The sequence below is a fragment of the Rhinopithecus roxellana genome, chromosome 17, assembly GCF_007565055.1.
Source record: "Rhinopithecus roxellana isolate Shanxi Qingling chromosome 17, ASM756505v1, whole genome shotgun sequence".
Lineage (NCBI taxonomy): Eukaryota > Metazoa > Chordata > Mammalia > Primates > Cercopithecidae > Rhinopithecus > Rhinopithecus roxellana.
This window is the reverse complement of record NC_044565.1, coordinates 4769697-4784164: the sequence shown is the minus strand read 5'-3', so window position 1 is coordinate 4784164 and position 14468 is coordinate 4769697. Positions and strand designations below refer to the sequence as shown.

The 14468-nt window shown below is 51.2% G+C and overlaps 1 protein-coding gene across 3 annotated transcripts in view; it reads left to right on the top strand.

Annotated features, from left to right (window-relative positions):
* Positions 1 to 14468, top strand: part of LOC115894363 (maestro heat-like repeat-containing protein family member 1) — a 58015-nt gene that overhangs the window by 20185 nt on the left and 23362 nt on the right. For all 3 annotated transcript variants that reach the window (XM_030921785.1, XM_030921784.1, XM_030921783.1), the window contains exon 3: positions 1506 to 1651. In XM_030921785.1, the coding sequence (XP_030777645.1) occupies positions 1506 to 1651 (146 nt within the window). The remainder of the gene's footprint in view (positions 1 to 1505; positions 1652 to 14468) is intronic.

Sequence of the window (14468 nt, the reverse complement as noted above, 5' to 3'; positions counted from 1 at the left end):
CCTCAGAGGGAGGGGGCGTGGCCTCACTGCCCTCAGAGGGAGGGGGCGTGGCCTCACTGTCCACAGAGGGAGGGGGCGTGGCCTCACTGCCCTCAGAGGGAGGGGGCGGGGCCTCACTGTCCACAGAGGGAGGGGGCGTGGCCTCACTGCCCTCAGAGGGAGGGGGCGTGGCCTCACTGCCCTCAGAGGGAGGGGGCGTGGCCTCACTGTCCACAGAGGGAGGGGGCGTGGCCTCACTGCCCTCAGAGGGAGGGGGCGTGGCCTCACTGTCCACAGAGGGAGGGGGCGTGGCCTCACTGCCCTCAGAGGGAGGGGGCGTGGCCTCACTGTCCACAGAGGGAGGGGCGTGGCCTCACTGCCCTCAGAGGGAGGGGGCGTGGCCTCACTGTCCACAGAGGGAGGGGCGTGGCCTCACTGCCCTCAGGGTACAGGCTCCCAGAGCACGTGAGACCTGGCGCTTCCACATGTGAATGGCCACAGCCGGAAAAGCAGATGCAGACCTAGTTCAGCACAGGCCGAGGTTGCTTTACTGGCCGAACGTGGCGTTAGGTACAGTCAGATCTCATTGATTTGGATCAGGCTGTTTGGCTAACTACTGGACTTTGGAAATGGAGGGCTGTTAAAAGTCCAGCTTCCTGCTCAGGAAGGAATTCCTTCCCAGAGGGAGACTGAGTCATGCCCTGATGCCTGTGTGTTCCTCTGCCCCAGCAGGTACCTCCTGGGATGTCCTCATTGGCAGCCTGGGTGTGGTGCTGCTGGAGCAAAAGGGAAGGGACATCCCCAAACCAGCCTGGAGGGTCTCATTGGGGTGGAGTGGCTGGTTGGCACAAGTCCCTGGGATGCTTGGCCTGCCCTTTCCCGTGTATAGGGAACCACCTGGCCTTGCCTGTAGAGCACTACTTTTATTCCATGACTTTCTTGATTCCGCTCTGGTCCATGGGGGCTGAGAGCCATGGGATGAGGCTATGTCTTTATTCCTTCATGTATTTCTCACTGCTGGGGTCTTGGACCCTCTGCCCAGCACCTGCCTGTCGAGGGCTATATGTGGGCAGTGGGGCCATGGGGAATCCCAGGCTGCCCGGGCACAGACCCTCAGGGAGCCTTCCTAAAGAGTCCGGCGGGTGAGTGAGCCAGTGTCCTCAAGGAAGCTCAGGCCATGTGATCAGGACCAGAACAGCCTCCTGCCTGCCTGTGTGGGAGGGCAGGCTGTGTCCTCTGTGTCGCTCAACCCTGATGTGCTAAATAGTGTGTCCCGGCCAGGCAGCTCCTCGGGCAGCTGGAATGTGAGCCCTGCAGCTCCACAGCCTGTCCCCGCAGTGCACCTGACCCCCACAGCAGCACAGGCGGAGAGAGGTTACACAAGAGAGAAGGCAGCTGTGCCCTCTCTTGCTCTGTGTCTGTGGTCCTCAGAGGCTACAGGCGTGGCCACTGCAGGAGTGGCAGCTGAGGTGTGATAGGAGAGGGTGCTTGGGCCTGAGCATGCTAACGGGGCTTTGTCACTGCAGAGCTGGCCTCCACCCTGCTGGACGCCATCACCGATAAGGACCCCCTGGTGCAGGAGCAGGTCTGCAGTGCCCTGTGCTCCCTCGGGGAGGTGCGGCCGGTGGAGACACTCCGTACCTGTGAGGAGTACCTGCGGCAGCATGACAAGGTATTTATGCTCTTTGGTGGGGATGATGTTGTCGGGGCCATGGTCGGTTGGGGCTTACTTGGTCTGGGAAGAGACAGTCCAGCCAGGAACAGTGGGTCGGGTGTTATACAGGGGTGACCACATGTCTAAGCCCCCCCACGCCTGCCTATGTCAGGATGGGTAACCTGCCTTGTCTCATCATGTGTGGGGTGTGGCTGCATCCCCCCACCACGGCATTGTTCAACCCTCCTGTTCCAGGCTCTTTTACTCACTAAGTGGAGGCCTAATGGCCGGGCTCTATGCCTAGTGCCTGAGGGACAGACCATGGTCCCTGCTTGAGGGACAGAAGGTTGTTTCGGAGAGAATCTCATCGACCCAAGGGCCAGAAACACTGAGAAGTGCTCAGAGAGTCCCCAAGGGTCCTGCGCTGCTGGTCTTCCTGCACCCTCAGGGAGGGGCTGCCCATGAGGGGCCAGGGCCTTCCCTTGCTGTGCTGGAATGTCCTGTCCTCTCACACAAGCATTGCCCACTCAGGAGAGCTACAGGAGCCTCTTGGGAACTCTCTCTTCAGCCCCACAGGGATGCCAAATCAGTGACCCGAACCCCAGAACAGACGTGGCCCGGCTGGCTCTCGCCTCCCGGGATTTCGGTCTCGCCTAATCTTGGTTCAGTGGTTCTCTGTCACTGCTGACAACGTTGGCACTGCATTGTTTGAAACTGTTACGCACTTTCTAGTTTTTCTCTCTGTGTGTGGTTTGGGCTGTTCTGGGAAGGGGAAGAGGCTTTTGCAGTATCAAAAGGTCATTATTCTTTTTGTTTAACATTTTGATATGTAAAAAGGGACCTCTGTACAATGTGTTTCTTATCAGCTACCATCTCCTGGGGAAAATGACCCAGTTCCATGAAAATATCTGCCCACTGCCATGGCCTGGCGGCACTTCCTGGGGCAGGGTCTCTCCTTTCTTCCTCTGTCAGCTGTCTTAGCTGTTGTTTTTAGTTTTAGGTTTATTTATTTATTTATTTATTTATTTTTTGAGACGGAGTCTCACTCTGTCGCCCAGGCTGGAGTACAGTGGCGTGATCTCAGCTCACTGCAAGCTCCGCCTCCTGGGTTCATGCCATTCTCCTGCCTCAGTCTCCCGAGTAGCTGGGACTACAGGCGCCCGCCACCTCGCCCAGCTAATTTTTTGTATTTTTTAGTAGAGACCAGGTTTCACTGTGTTAGCCAGAGTGGTCTCTATCTTCTGACCTCGTGATCCGCCTGCCTTGGCCTCCCAGAGTGGTGGGATTACAGGCGTGAGCCACTGTGCCCAGCCTTTATATTTATTTTTAGTAAACAAATTTGTTTATTCATTCATTATTATTATTATTATTATTTTTGAGATGGACTCTCAGTCTGTTGCCCAGGCTGGAGTGCAATGACACCATCTTGGCTCACTGCAACCTCTGCCTCCCGGGTTCAAGCGATTCTCCTGTCTCAACCTCCTGAGTAGCTGGGACTACAGGCATGCGCCACCACACCCGTCTAATTTTGTATTTTTATTTTTATTATTTATTTATATATATTTTTTGAGACGGAATTTGGCTCTGTCACCTAGGCTGGAGCGCAGTGGCACAATCTCGGCTTACTGCAATTTCCACCTCCTGGGTTCAAGCAATTCTCCTGCCTCAGCCTCCCAAATAGCTAGGATTACAGGTGCCTGCCACTATGCCTGGCTAATTTTTGTGTTTTGGTAAAGATGGGGTTTCACCATGTTGCCCAGGCTGGTCTCGAACTCCTGACCTTAGGTGATCGGCCTGCCTTGGCCTCCCAAAGTGATAGGGTTACAGGCATGAGCCACCACGCCCAGCATAATTTTTTTTTTTTTTTTTTTTTTTTTTGAGATTGATTTTTTTTTTTTTTTTTTTTGCTCAGGCTGGAGTGTAGTGGTACAATCTTGGCTCACTGCAAGCTCTGCCTCCTGGGTTCACGCCATTCTTCTGCCTCAGCCTCCCAAGTAGCTGGGACTACAGGCACCTGCCACCATGCCCAGCTAATTTTTTGTGTTTTTTAGTAGAGACGGGGTTTCACCATGTTAGCCAGGATGGTCTCGATCTCCTGACCTTGTAATCTGCCCTCCTTGGCCACCCACAGTGCTGGGATTACAGGCGTGAGCCACCGCACCTGGCTGCCTGGCCTAATTTTGTATTTTTAGTAGAGATGCGGTTTCACCATGTTGGTCAGGCTGGTCTTGAACTCCTGATGTCAAGTGATCTGCCTACCTCTGCCTCCCGAAGTGCTGGAATTACAGGCGTGAGCCATCACGTCCAGCTATCAGCTATTTGTTTTTTTTTTTGTTTGTTTGTTTGTTTTTTGAGATGGAGTCTTTCTCTGTTGCCCAGGCTGGAGTGCAGTGGCATGGTCTCGGCTCAATGCAACCTCTGCCTCCCGGGTTCAAGCGATTCTCCTGCCTTAGCCTCCTGAGTAGCTGGGATTGCAGGCGCCTGCCATTGCACCCAGCTAATTGTTTGTATTTTTAGTAGAGATGGGGTTTCACTACGTTGGCCAGGCTGGTCTCGAACTCCCAACCTGGTGATCCACCCACCTGGCCTCCCAAAGCTCTGGGATTATAGTCGTGAGCCACTGCACCTGGCCCATTAGCTGTTTTTTAAAAATTTACTTTATTTTTATTTGTTTGAGATAGGGTCTTAATCTGACACCCAGGCTGGAGTGCAGTGGTACAATCACAGCTCACTGCAACCTCGACCTTGCGGGCTCAAGTGATCCTCCTGCCTCAGCCTCCTGAGTAGCTGGGACTATAGGCGTGTGCCACCACACCCAGCCAGCTGTCTTAGCTATTTTTGCCCCATTGTGTTCCCGGTAGGAGTGCTAGGACTAGCTTGTTGGGAGGTTGATTAGAGTTGCACTTATTCATAGGTTAGTCTGACAGGGCTGCCCTCCTGCTTGGACAGGGTTGTTTTGTTACTGGAAAGGGGTCCTGATCCAGACCCCAATAACTGGTTATTGGATCTCTCACAAGAAAGGTTTAGAGGCAAATCCACAAAGTGAAAGCAAGTTTATTGAGAAGTAAGGAAACTGGCCGGCCGCGGTGGCTCAAGCCTGTCATCCCGGCACTTTGAGAGGCCGAGACGGGCGGATCACTAGGTCAGGAGATTGAGACCATCCTGGCTAACACAGTGAAACCCGTCTCTACTAAAAAATACAAAAAACTAGCCGGGCGAGGTGGCGGGTGCCTGTAGTCCCAGCTGCTCGGGAGGCTGAGGCAGGAGAATGGCGTAAACCCGGGAGGCGGAGCTTGCAGTGAGCTGAGATCCGGTCACTGCACTCCAGCCCGGGCGACAGAGCAAGACTCCGTCTCAAAAAAAAAAAAAAAAAAAAAAAAAGAGAAGTAAGGAAACTGAGAAATGGCTACTCAATAGAGAGAGCAGCCATTAGGTCTGCTGGTTGGCTATTTTTTGGTTATTTCTTGATGACATGCTAAGCAAGGGGTGGATTATTCATGTGTTTTCCAGGAAAGTGGCAGGCAGTTTGTGGAATGAGGGTCCCTCCTTTTTAGACCTGACGATGCCATGGCATTTGTAAACTGTCATGGTGCTGGTGGGAGTGTCTTTTAGTAGCCAGTGCATTATAATTAGTGTATAGTGAGCAGTGAGGACGGCCAGAGGTCACTGTCGTCACCATCTTGGTTTTGGCAGGTTCTGGTCGGCTTCTTTCCTGCATCCTGTTTTATCATTGGGGTCTCTGTGACCTGTATCTCGTGCTGACCCCGAATTATCCTGTGACTAAGAATGCCTGACCTCCTGGGAATGCAGCCCAGTAGGTCTCAGCCTTGGTTTACCCAGCCCCTCTTCAAGATGGAGCCGCTCTTGTTCAAACCCTTCTGACAGTGCATTTACCCACTGATGTGGCTGTCCTCTGGGCTTTACATGAGCCTGGTGAACACAGCACATAGGTGCTGGGCATCGAACCCTTTTCTCTGTGGCTGAAAGGCCCCATTACCTGAGACATGCTGAAATCAGTGTCTAATTGTCAGACAAAATTAGGGCTGACCTTGCTATTTGAGGAAACGGCCAAAGAATACTAAAGGTGGTTAAAAGAGTGTATTAGTCTGTTTTCACACTGCTCTAAAGAACTACCTGAGCCTGGGTCATTTATAAAGAAAAGAGGTTTAATGACCCACAGTTCCATAGGCTGTACAGGAGGCATGGCTGGGGTGGCCTCAGGAAATTTACACTCATGGCGGAAGGGCGAAGGGGAAGCAAGCATATCTTTACGTAATGCCAGGAGAGAGCGAGCAGGGGGAGGTGCTGCACACTTCCAAACAGCCCGACAGTGAGAACTCACTGTCACGAGAACAGAAAGGGAGAAATCCACCACCGTGGTCCAGTCACCTCCCATCAAGTCCCTACCCCAATATTGGGAATTACAATTCAACATGAGATTTGGGTGGGGACATAGAGCCAAACTGTATCAAAAAGACTGTTGTTTTTAGCAGTTTGTAGCAAAATGTAAGTCTGCTTTGTAGGGGAGAAAAAGGGTGATGATATCTTTCCTCACCCATCATATCTTTCCTCACCCATCATAAGTGTCATGGCTGACAGTTCCATAACAAAAGGCAGATTAACAAGAGAAAAGCATAACAAGCTTATTTCATCACAGTTTAATGGGACATGGGAGCCTTCAGAATGAAGGCCCAGAGACCCAGGGAAGTGATCTGATTTTATGTGTAGGTTCGAAGAAACAGGAAACTGTGTAGAAGTGGGCTTGGATGGCGGGTGTGAACCATGGAAGCATACCGGGGGCACCAGCAGGGCCCATCTCGAGTTCTCCTGGGCCTCTCTGACCAGCACTCTTTCCTCCAGTTGGGGCAGGACCCCTCTGCAGTGCGGGTCTGAGACCTACAGTCAAACAAGGTTGGCCAGAGAATTTTTTTTTCTTGAGACAGTCGTATTCTCTTACCCAGGCTGGAGTGCAGCGGCACAAACGTGGCTCACTGCGGCCGTGACCTCCCGAGTTCAAGTCATCATCTCACCTCAGCCTCCCAAGTAGCTGGGTCTACAGGTGTGTGCCACCATGCCTGGCTAATTTTTTGTTTTTAGTAATGATGGGGTTTCGCCATGTTGGCCACGCTGGTCTCAAACTCCTGGACTCAGGCATTCTACCTGCCGTGGCCTCCCAAAGTGCTGGGATCACAGGCATGAGCCACCAGCACCCAGCGAGAATTTCTTTATGGCCAGGTTTTGTACAGAATGGTGGAGGAAATTAGAGTGATATTTACAGGGTTTTTTTGTTTGTTTCTTTTTGTTTTTGTTTTTGAGATGGAGTCTCACTCTGTCGCCCAGGCTGGAGTGCAATGGTGCAATCTCAGCTCACTGCAACCTCGGCCTCCTGTGTTCAAGCAATTCTGTCTTAGCCTCCCAAGTAGCTGGGATTACAGGTGCCTGCCATCATGCCCAGCTAAATTTTGTATTTTTAGTAGAGATGGGGTTTCACCATGTTGTCCAGGCTGGTCTCATACTCCTGACCTCAAGTGTCCAGGCTGGTCTCATACTCCTGACCTCAAGTGATCTGCCTGCCTTGGCCTCCCAAAGTGCTGGAATTACAGGCGTGAGCCACCACCTGGCCAATATTTACAGGTTTTATGACTGCCTTGGGGGAGAATGAGGAGGAGAGAGGGGAGGGCAGAGCAGGTCTGAGAGGGACTTTGCTCCTGAGGCCTCCATTCTGGGGCATCCTCCTCTGAGCCCCAGCCGTTCCATGCTTGTCCTGCTTTGTTTCTGATTTTATCCCTTTTCTAGCCTTTACAGTTTTTTAAACTGAATTTTTAAAAAGTCTTCCTTTACAGTTGGCATATTTATATATGATACATATGCTGAGCTGGAAGCACTGACCCTGTGGGCTGTGACCCTTCCCAGGGACCTCGCCTGCCCTAGTCCTCTTCTGTCGTCTCCTCCTGCAGACCGCCTCCATGGGTTTGGTCACTACCTGCAGTTTCTGCCTTTTGTTTGTGGGTCTCACCACAGCTGCACTTCGCTTGGCTGTGTCTTACCTAGATAGCAGGCATGGTCCAAAGCCCACTGAGTCTCTCCAGAAAGATGTGGAACAATAGGGAAAAGCAATGCCACATCCCCCTCCAGGCCTCAGGCATCAGCGCAGTGTCCTGGGGTACACCTGGAGCTTTACAGGTTTCATCTCCTGTCTGGCATCTGTGTTTGTGGTTCTGTTTTTACGAACCCAGAAGCCCATGACTTTGTAGAATGTGACCTGTTCCGCTGAGGGGTGCTGGGCCTCACGGTTTTAGATACATCCAGTCTTGTACACGTCAGCCAGGGTCCCACACAGGACAGACAGCGTCCTCAGGGGCCATCAGGCCATGGTGAGGGACGGGATTTGGGGAAGAGAAGCAAGAATAGTAAAACTGGATTTTCAAAATTTGTGAGTAGAAAAACTCAAACTCATTTTGTTTTCTCTCCTTTTACACCACACAACAATCAACACAGAATACTTCTGTGACCAAATGTGGGGGATTTCTCTCCACCAGCAAACAGCAGTCAGTTGTGCAGTGGACACCGGCTGGGTGTCCTCAATTTAATTCCGACACCATCCACCTGGAGGTCGCGTCAGACCCCGCAGGTGGAGGGCTCAGCCCCACACGATGGCCCTGCTTCTGATGCCAGTCGCAAGCTCCAGGTGTGGCCTGTGCTTCTGACCGACCTGCCATGAATCAGGGTTTTCACGACCCCCTCCTCGGGTTCGATGAATTGCAGCAGTGGCTCACAGAACGCAGGGACAGAGTGGCCTGCCTTTACCCATTTATGACACAGGCTGTGAGGAAGGGTGCGGATGCACAGCAGGTGGAGGAGATGCTCGGGGCAGGAATGGGGAGGGGCGCGGAGCTCCCGGGCCCTCCTGGGAGCCACCTCCAGGCACCTGCGTGGGTTCCACTACCGGAAGCTCCTTTTGAGTTTTTTTTTTTTTTTTTTTTTTTTTTTTTTTTTTTTTTTTTGAGGCGGAGTCTCGCTCTGTCGCCCGGTCTGGAGTGCAGTGGCCAGATCTCAGCTCACTGCAAGCTCCGCCTCCCGGGTTTACGCCATTCTCCTGCCTCAGGCTCCCGAGGAGCTGGGACTACAGGCGCCCGCCACCTCGCCCGGCTAGTTTTTGTATTTTTAGTAGAGACGGGGTTTCACCGTGTTAGCCAGGATGGTCTTGATCTCCTGACCTCGTGATCCGCCCGTCTCGGCCTCCCAAAGTGCTGGGATTACAGGCTTGAGCCACCGCGCCCGGCCTCCTTTTGAGTTTTTGTGCGCAGCTGCACGCATGCTCACTTGAGGCATTCTTCCCTAACCAGCCGAGTGTTTCTAGAGGAAGGCCATGTGCCGGCTAAACACCACCATTTCACCTCAGTATGCTTGCTGGAGCCCATCCACCCGACTCCGGAGATCCTCTAAGGAAGCTGCTGCCACCAGCCTTAGGTGTTTTCTTTCTTTTTTTTCCTGATTCCCCCATGCAGAAGCTTTAGGTGTTTTCCATCTGTTGTGAGACTGTCTTTCCCTGGTGCTGGCAGTGACCAGTTATTATTTTAGACGCCTAAACAACTGCCTGACCATCACCTGATGACCGCCTGACATTCCTAGTTGGGGGCCTCTCCTGCCCAGCTCATGTCTGCCTAGCGGCCTGCTCTACCATCCTCTTGTCCAAGGAGACCCGGGAGCAACCTGGAAAACTAAATTCCAGGCTATGACAGACAGAAAGGGAGACTGGACACACCACGTTATACCTGCTCCCTTTTGAAGTTTGTACAACCGATGAACATGAGGTTAAAACAGACCGTAAGTCTGACAAAACAGACTCTTTGTAGCAATAAAATTCCAGACTGGACTCTGGCATAGCATCACATGTCTGATGGTGGGCCCTGAAGGAAATAAAACTATTTTACCCCAAAATCTATTCTTGACATATTTTGAAATGACCCTGCAAAACCATATTTTGTGGGGAAAATTGCATCTGTGGAGAATCTCCTTCCGTTTCCAGGTCTTTTTCTGATCTAGAAGAGATTTAACTAAGAGTCTGACACCTTTAAGGTCTGAAAAGAGACATTTACCATCTATTATCTCTGAAGCCTGCTACCTGGAGGCTTCATCTACGCAACAAGAACCTTGACTTTCACAAGCCCCTTTAATTCAGGCGTTTCTTTCTGCTGACTTCAAGTCCTCAGGCAATGTTTAACTCTTTTTTTAATTTTTTTTTCCTGAGAGGGAGTCTTGCTCTGTTGCCCAAGCTGGAGGTCATTGGCACGATCTTGGCCCACTGCAACCTCTGCCTCCTGGGTTCAAGTGACTCTCCTGCCTCAGCCTCCTGAGTAGCTGGGATTACAGGCGTGTGCCACCACACCGGCTAATTTTTGTGTTTTTAGTGGAGACTGGGTTTCACTATGTTGGTCAGGCTGATCTCAATCTCCTGACCTTGTGATCTGCCCACCTTGGCCTCCCACAGTGCTGGGATGACAGGCGTGAGCCACCGCGCCCAGCCAGTTTAACTCTTTTAACTAGTTGCCAATGAGAAAATCTCGGAATCCACCTGTGCCCTATGAGTACTCCCCGAGACGCCCCGCCTTTCTAGGCTGAGGCAGTACACACCTTCCGTGTATTGACTTACGTCTTTGCCTGTGATTCTGTCCCCTAAGATGTATAAAACCAAACTAACCTGACCATCTTGGGTGTACTTTCTCTGGTGTTCCCCGGGCCATGGTCACTCATAGTGGCACAGAATAAACCTTGTTAGGTATTTTAGAGTTTAGCTTTTTTGTCAACAGTATTTTTATTTAAAGGGGCTCATTACTGTGTTTGCTTTCCTTGAAGAACTTTCCTGAGTGGGCCTTTTCCAACTGTGAATGGAGGCAGGGCTGTAAAAAGTATGGTACTTTTTTTTTTTTTTTTTCTGAGGCAGCGTCTTGCTGTGTTGCCCAGGCTTGAGTGCAGTGGTGCGATCTCAGCTCACTGCAACCTCTATCTCCTGGGTCAAGCAATTCTCGTGCCTCAGCCTCACGAGCAGCTGGGACTATAGGCATGTGCCACCACTCCTGGCTAATTTTTTTTTTTTTGTATTTTTAGTAGAGATTGGGTTTCGTCATGTTGGCTGGGTTGGTCATGAACTCTGACCTCAAGCAATCCACTGCCTTGGCTTCCCAAAGTGCTGGTGATGTAGGATTCTTCTTTTTATATATATATTTTTTATTTTATTTATTTATTTATTTTGAGACGGAGTCTCGCTCTGTCACCCAGGATGGGCTGGAGTATGGTGGCACAAACTGGCTCACTGCAACCTCTGCCTCCCGGGTTCAAGCAATTCTCCTGCCTCAGCCTTCTGAGTAGCTGGGATTACAGGCACACGCCACCACATATGTCTCATTTTTTTGTATTTTTAGTAGAGATGGGGTTTCACCATGTTTGTCAGGCTGGTCTCAAACTCCTGACCTGATGATCCACCCGCCTCGGCCTCCCAAAGTGCTGGGATGACAGGCCTGAGCCACTGCACCCAGCCATAGGATTCTTCTACTTGGTCCCTTTGCAAGCCCTAGCAGTGCCCCGCCTGGGCCTTGCCTAGCCATGCTGGCGTGCCTCAGCTTGCCTACATTATAGCTTGTAACCGTGTTTGGTGGTTCCTGAGCTCTTGTACCACACTCAAGAAGAATGAGGATACAGTGGACATAGAAGGGTGAGGAGGGCAGAGAAGAATTTTATTGAGCGATGAAAATGGCTCTTGGTGGAGAGGGGAGCTGGAGAGGGGATGGGAAGGACAGGTCATCTTCCCCAAAGTCAGGCTGTCTCTTCGCCCAAGTTAGGCCAGCTCCCCTCTACCAACTGAGTCTGAGTCTGGGGTCTTTATAGGCACAGGATGAGGAGTGTGTGCTGATTGGTTTGTGAGTCTGCAAAAGAGGTTAAAGTGAAGACACTGCTCAAAGGTGGGCGTGACGGTGTAGAAAGCCAATTAGAAAAGGGTAGGTATATGTAAAATAGGTGAAGGGTGGGGATCAGTCAGAGGAAAGCGTGCCAGACAGGAAGACAGGCTCTCGATCCAGACTGAGGATTTAACTTGTAGCTTGACTTTAAACTATCTTCGGCTTGAGGTGGGGTTTCTCGGGGGACCCATCCCTCTCTGTCTAGGCATTTGGCTGCCTCCTGTCACCATCATGGGGATTACAGGCATGAACCACCACGCACAGCCAAAAATATTGTACTTATACCATAAAATCAAACAATTCAAACCAACCCTGGAACAGAAGTAATACATAACTTTTTTTTTTTTTTTTTTTTTAAATTCAGGGATGGACTCCCTCTGTTTCCTAGGCTGGAGTGCAGTGGTACAATTTTGGCTCACTGCAGCCTTGACCTCCAGTACACAAGTGATCCTCCTGCTTCAGCCTCCGAAGTAGCTGGGACCACAGGTGCACCACCATACCTGGCTAATTGTTTTTATTTTTGTAGAAACAGGGCCTTACTATGTTACCCAGGCTGGTCTTGAACTCCTGGGCTCAAGCGATCCTCCCACTTTGGCCTCCCAAAGTGCTGGGGTTACAGGCGTGAGCCACTGTGGCTGGCCCCTATCCATTTTTCGTAAAATGTAGATCCTATGCCTTTTTCATGGGTTCCTATGTTTTCCAGTTGCATAACCCATTGCAGACTTGCTGAGCCAGCCTGTCACCCTGCACTGAGCACTCAGTCACCAGGACACAGAGTGACAGATGGAGATCTGTGGAATCTGCAAAGATTTCCCTCAAACTTTCTCATATACGTGAAGAGAATTAGTAGCTAAAGATGGAAGCATAATGCAACTTGAGCTGTGTTTTCATGACCAAGAACCAGAGGAGATGGCAGCTGTGGGTCTGGTTGGGTGAGTATTAATGCCCTGCTGCACCCGAGCTGCCCCTCCCAGCAGTGGGTCTGGTCGGATGTGTATAAATGCCCTGCTGCACCCAAGCTGCTGCTCCCAGCTCAGCCGTGCTCTGACTAGATAGAACCAGACCAGTTTACACTGATTTTCAATCATTTCCCCCTACTTCCTGCACTATACCAGCCGTGCTGCCCCGGCAGCTGATCCACCCACTTAGAGCCTCGGCTCTGTGACGTCCCAGATGGGGATGGGCTTTTCAAGGACTACATTGTCTCCTGCCTGGGAAGAGTGTCCAGATTATGAAAGTCAGAAACCATAGGCTGGGTGCCAGGGCACACGCCTGTAATCCCAATACTTTGGGAGCCTGAGACAAGAGGATCACTTGAGGCCAGGGGTTTGAGACCAGGCCGGGTGTGGTGGCTCACACCTGTAATCCCAGCACTTTGGGAGGCCGAGGCGGGCAGATCATGAGGTCAGGAGATTGAGACCATCCTGGCCAACATGGTGAAACCCTGTCTCTACTAAAAATACAAAAATTATCCAGGTGTGGTGGCACGTGCCTATAGTTCCAGCTACTCAGGAGACTGAGGCAGAATAATTGCTTGAACCCGGGAGGTGGAGGTTGCAGTCAGCCAAGATCATACCACTGCACTCCAGCCTGGGTGACAGGGCGAGACTCTGTCTCGAATGAATGAATGAATGAATGAATACATAAATAAATAAATAAAAATAATTAGCTGGGGCTGGGTGCAGTGGCTAATGCCTGTAATCCCAAAACTTTGGGAGGCGGAGGTGGGTGGATCACTTGAGGCCAGGAGTTCAAGACCAGCCTGCCTGGCCAACATGGCGAAACCTCATTTCTACTGAAAATACAAAAAAAAAAATTAGCCAGGAGTGGTGGCGCATACCTGTAGGTCCCAGGTACTCAGGAGGCTGAGGCATGATAATCACTTGAACCTAGGATGCAGAGGTTGCAGTAAGCTGAGATTGTGCCACAGCACTCCAGCCTGGGTGACAGAGCGAGACTCCATCTAAAAAAAAAAAAAAAAAAAAAAAATTAGCTGAGTGTGGTGGTGTGTGCCTGTAGTCCCAGCTGCTTGACAGGTTGTGGCAGGAGGATCTTTTGAGCCCGCAAGTTCAAGGTGCAGTGAGTTATGATCGCACAACTGCACTCTAGCCTGGGTGATGGAGTGAGACCCTGACTCAGAAAAAAAATGTGACCAGGTGCAGTGGCTCACGCCTGTAATCTCAGCCAGGTGCGGTGGCTCACACCTGTAATCTCAGTACTTTGGGAGGCTGAGGCAAGTGGATCACAAGGTCAGGAGTTCGACACCAGCCTGGCCAACATAGTGAAACCCCGTCTCTACTAAAAATACAAAAAGTAGCCAGGCATGGTGGTAGGCGCCTATAGTCCCAGCTACTCTGGAGGCTGAGGCAGGACAATCGCTTGAACTGGAAGGCGGAGGTCACAGTGAGCTGAGATTGTGCCACTACACTCTAGCCTGGGCAACAGAGTGAGACTCCGTCTCAAAAAAATAAAAAAGAAATGATTCTCTAATATAGAATTTAAATACAGTCTGCCTGCAGAAGCCTTAAAGGAAAGGGAGTCGTGTGTAGCCTGTGGGCAGAGGTGGCTGGCACAGTGAGACTGATCCCCCACCAGCCTCACTCTTGCCTCACTGCGGCACCAACACTCGAGGATGGGAAATCTAACAGTGAAAATCAACCCCAGCTGAAACTCCTCCCCAGAGAACTGGCAGGTTCCACGTGGACTTCGTGTTCCATGCTGAGGTTTGTGACCTGCACTGGCTATTTTCAGGAACAAAAATCACTCCCACTTGTGGGCCTGGGGTAGACCATGGTAGTTTATAACTCGTTCCGCAGAGTGGCAGTGAGCACGCCTGTCTGTTACCGATGCTGGGACTCAACGCTTGAGACAGTTGCGTG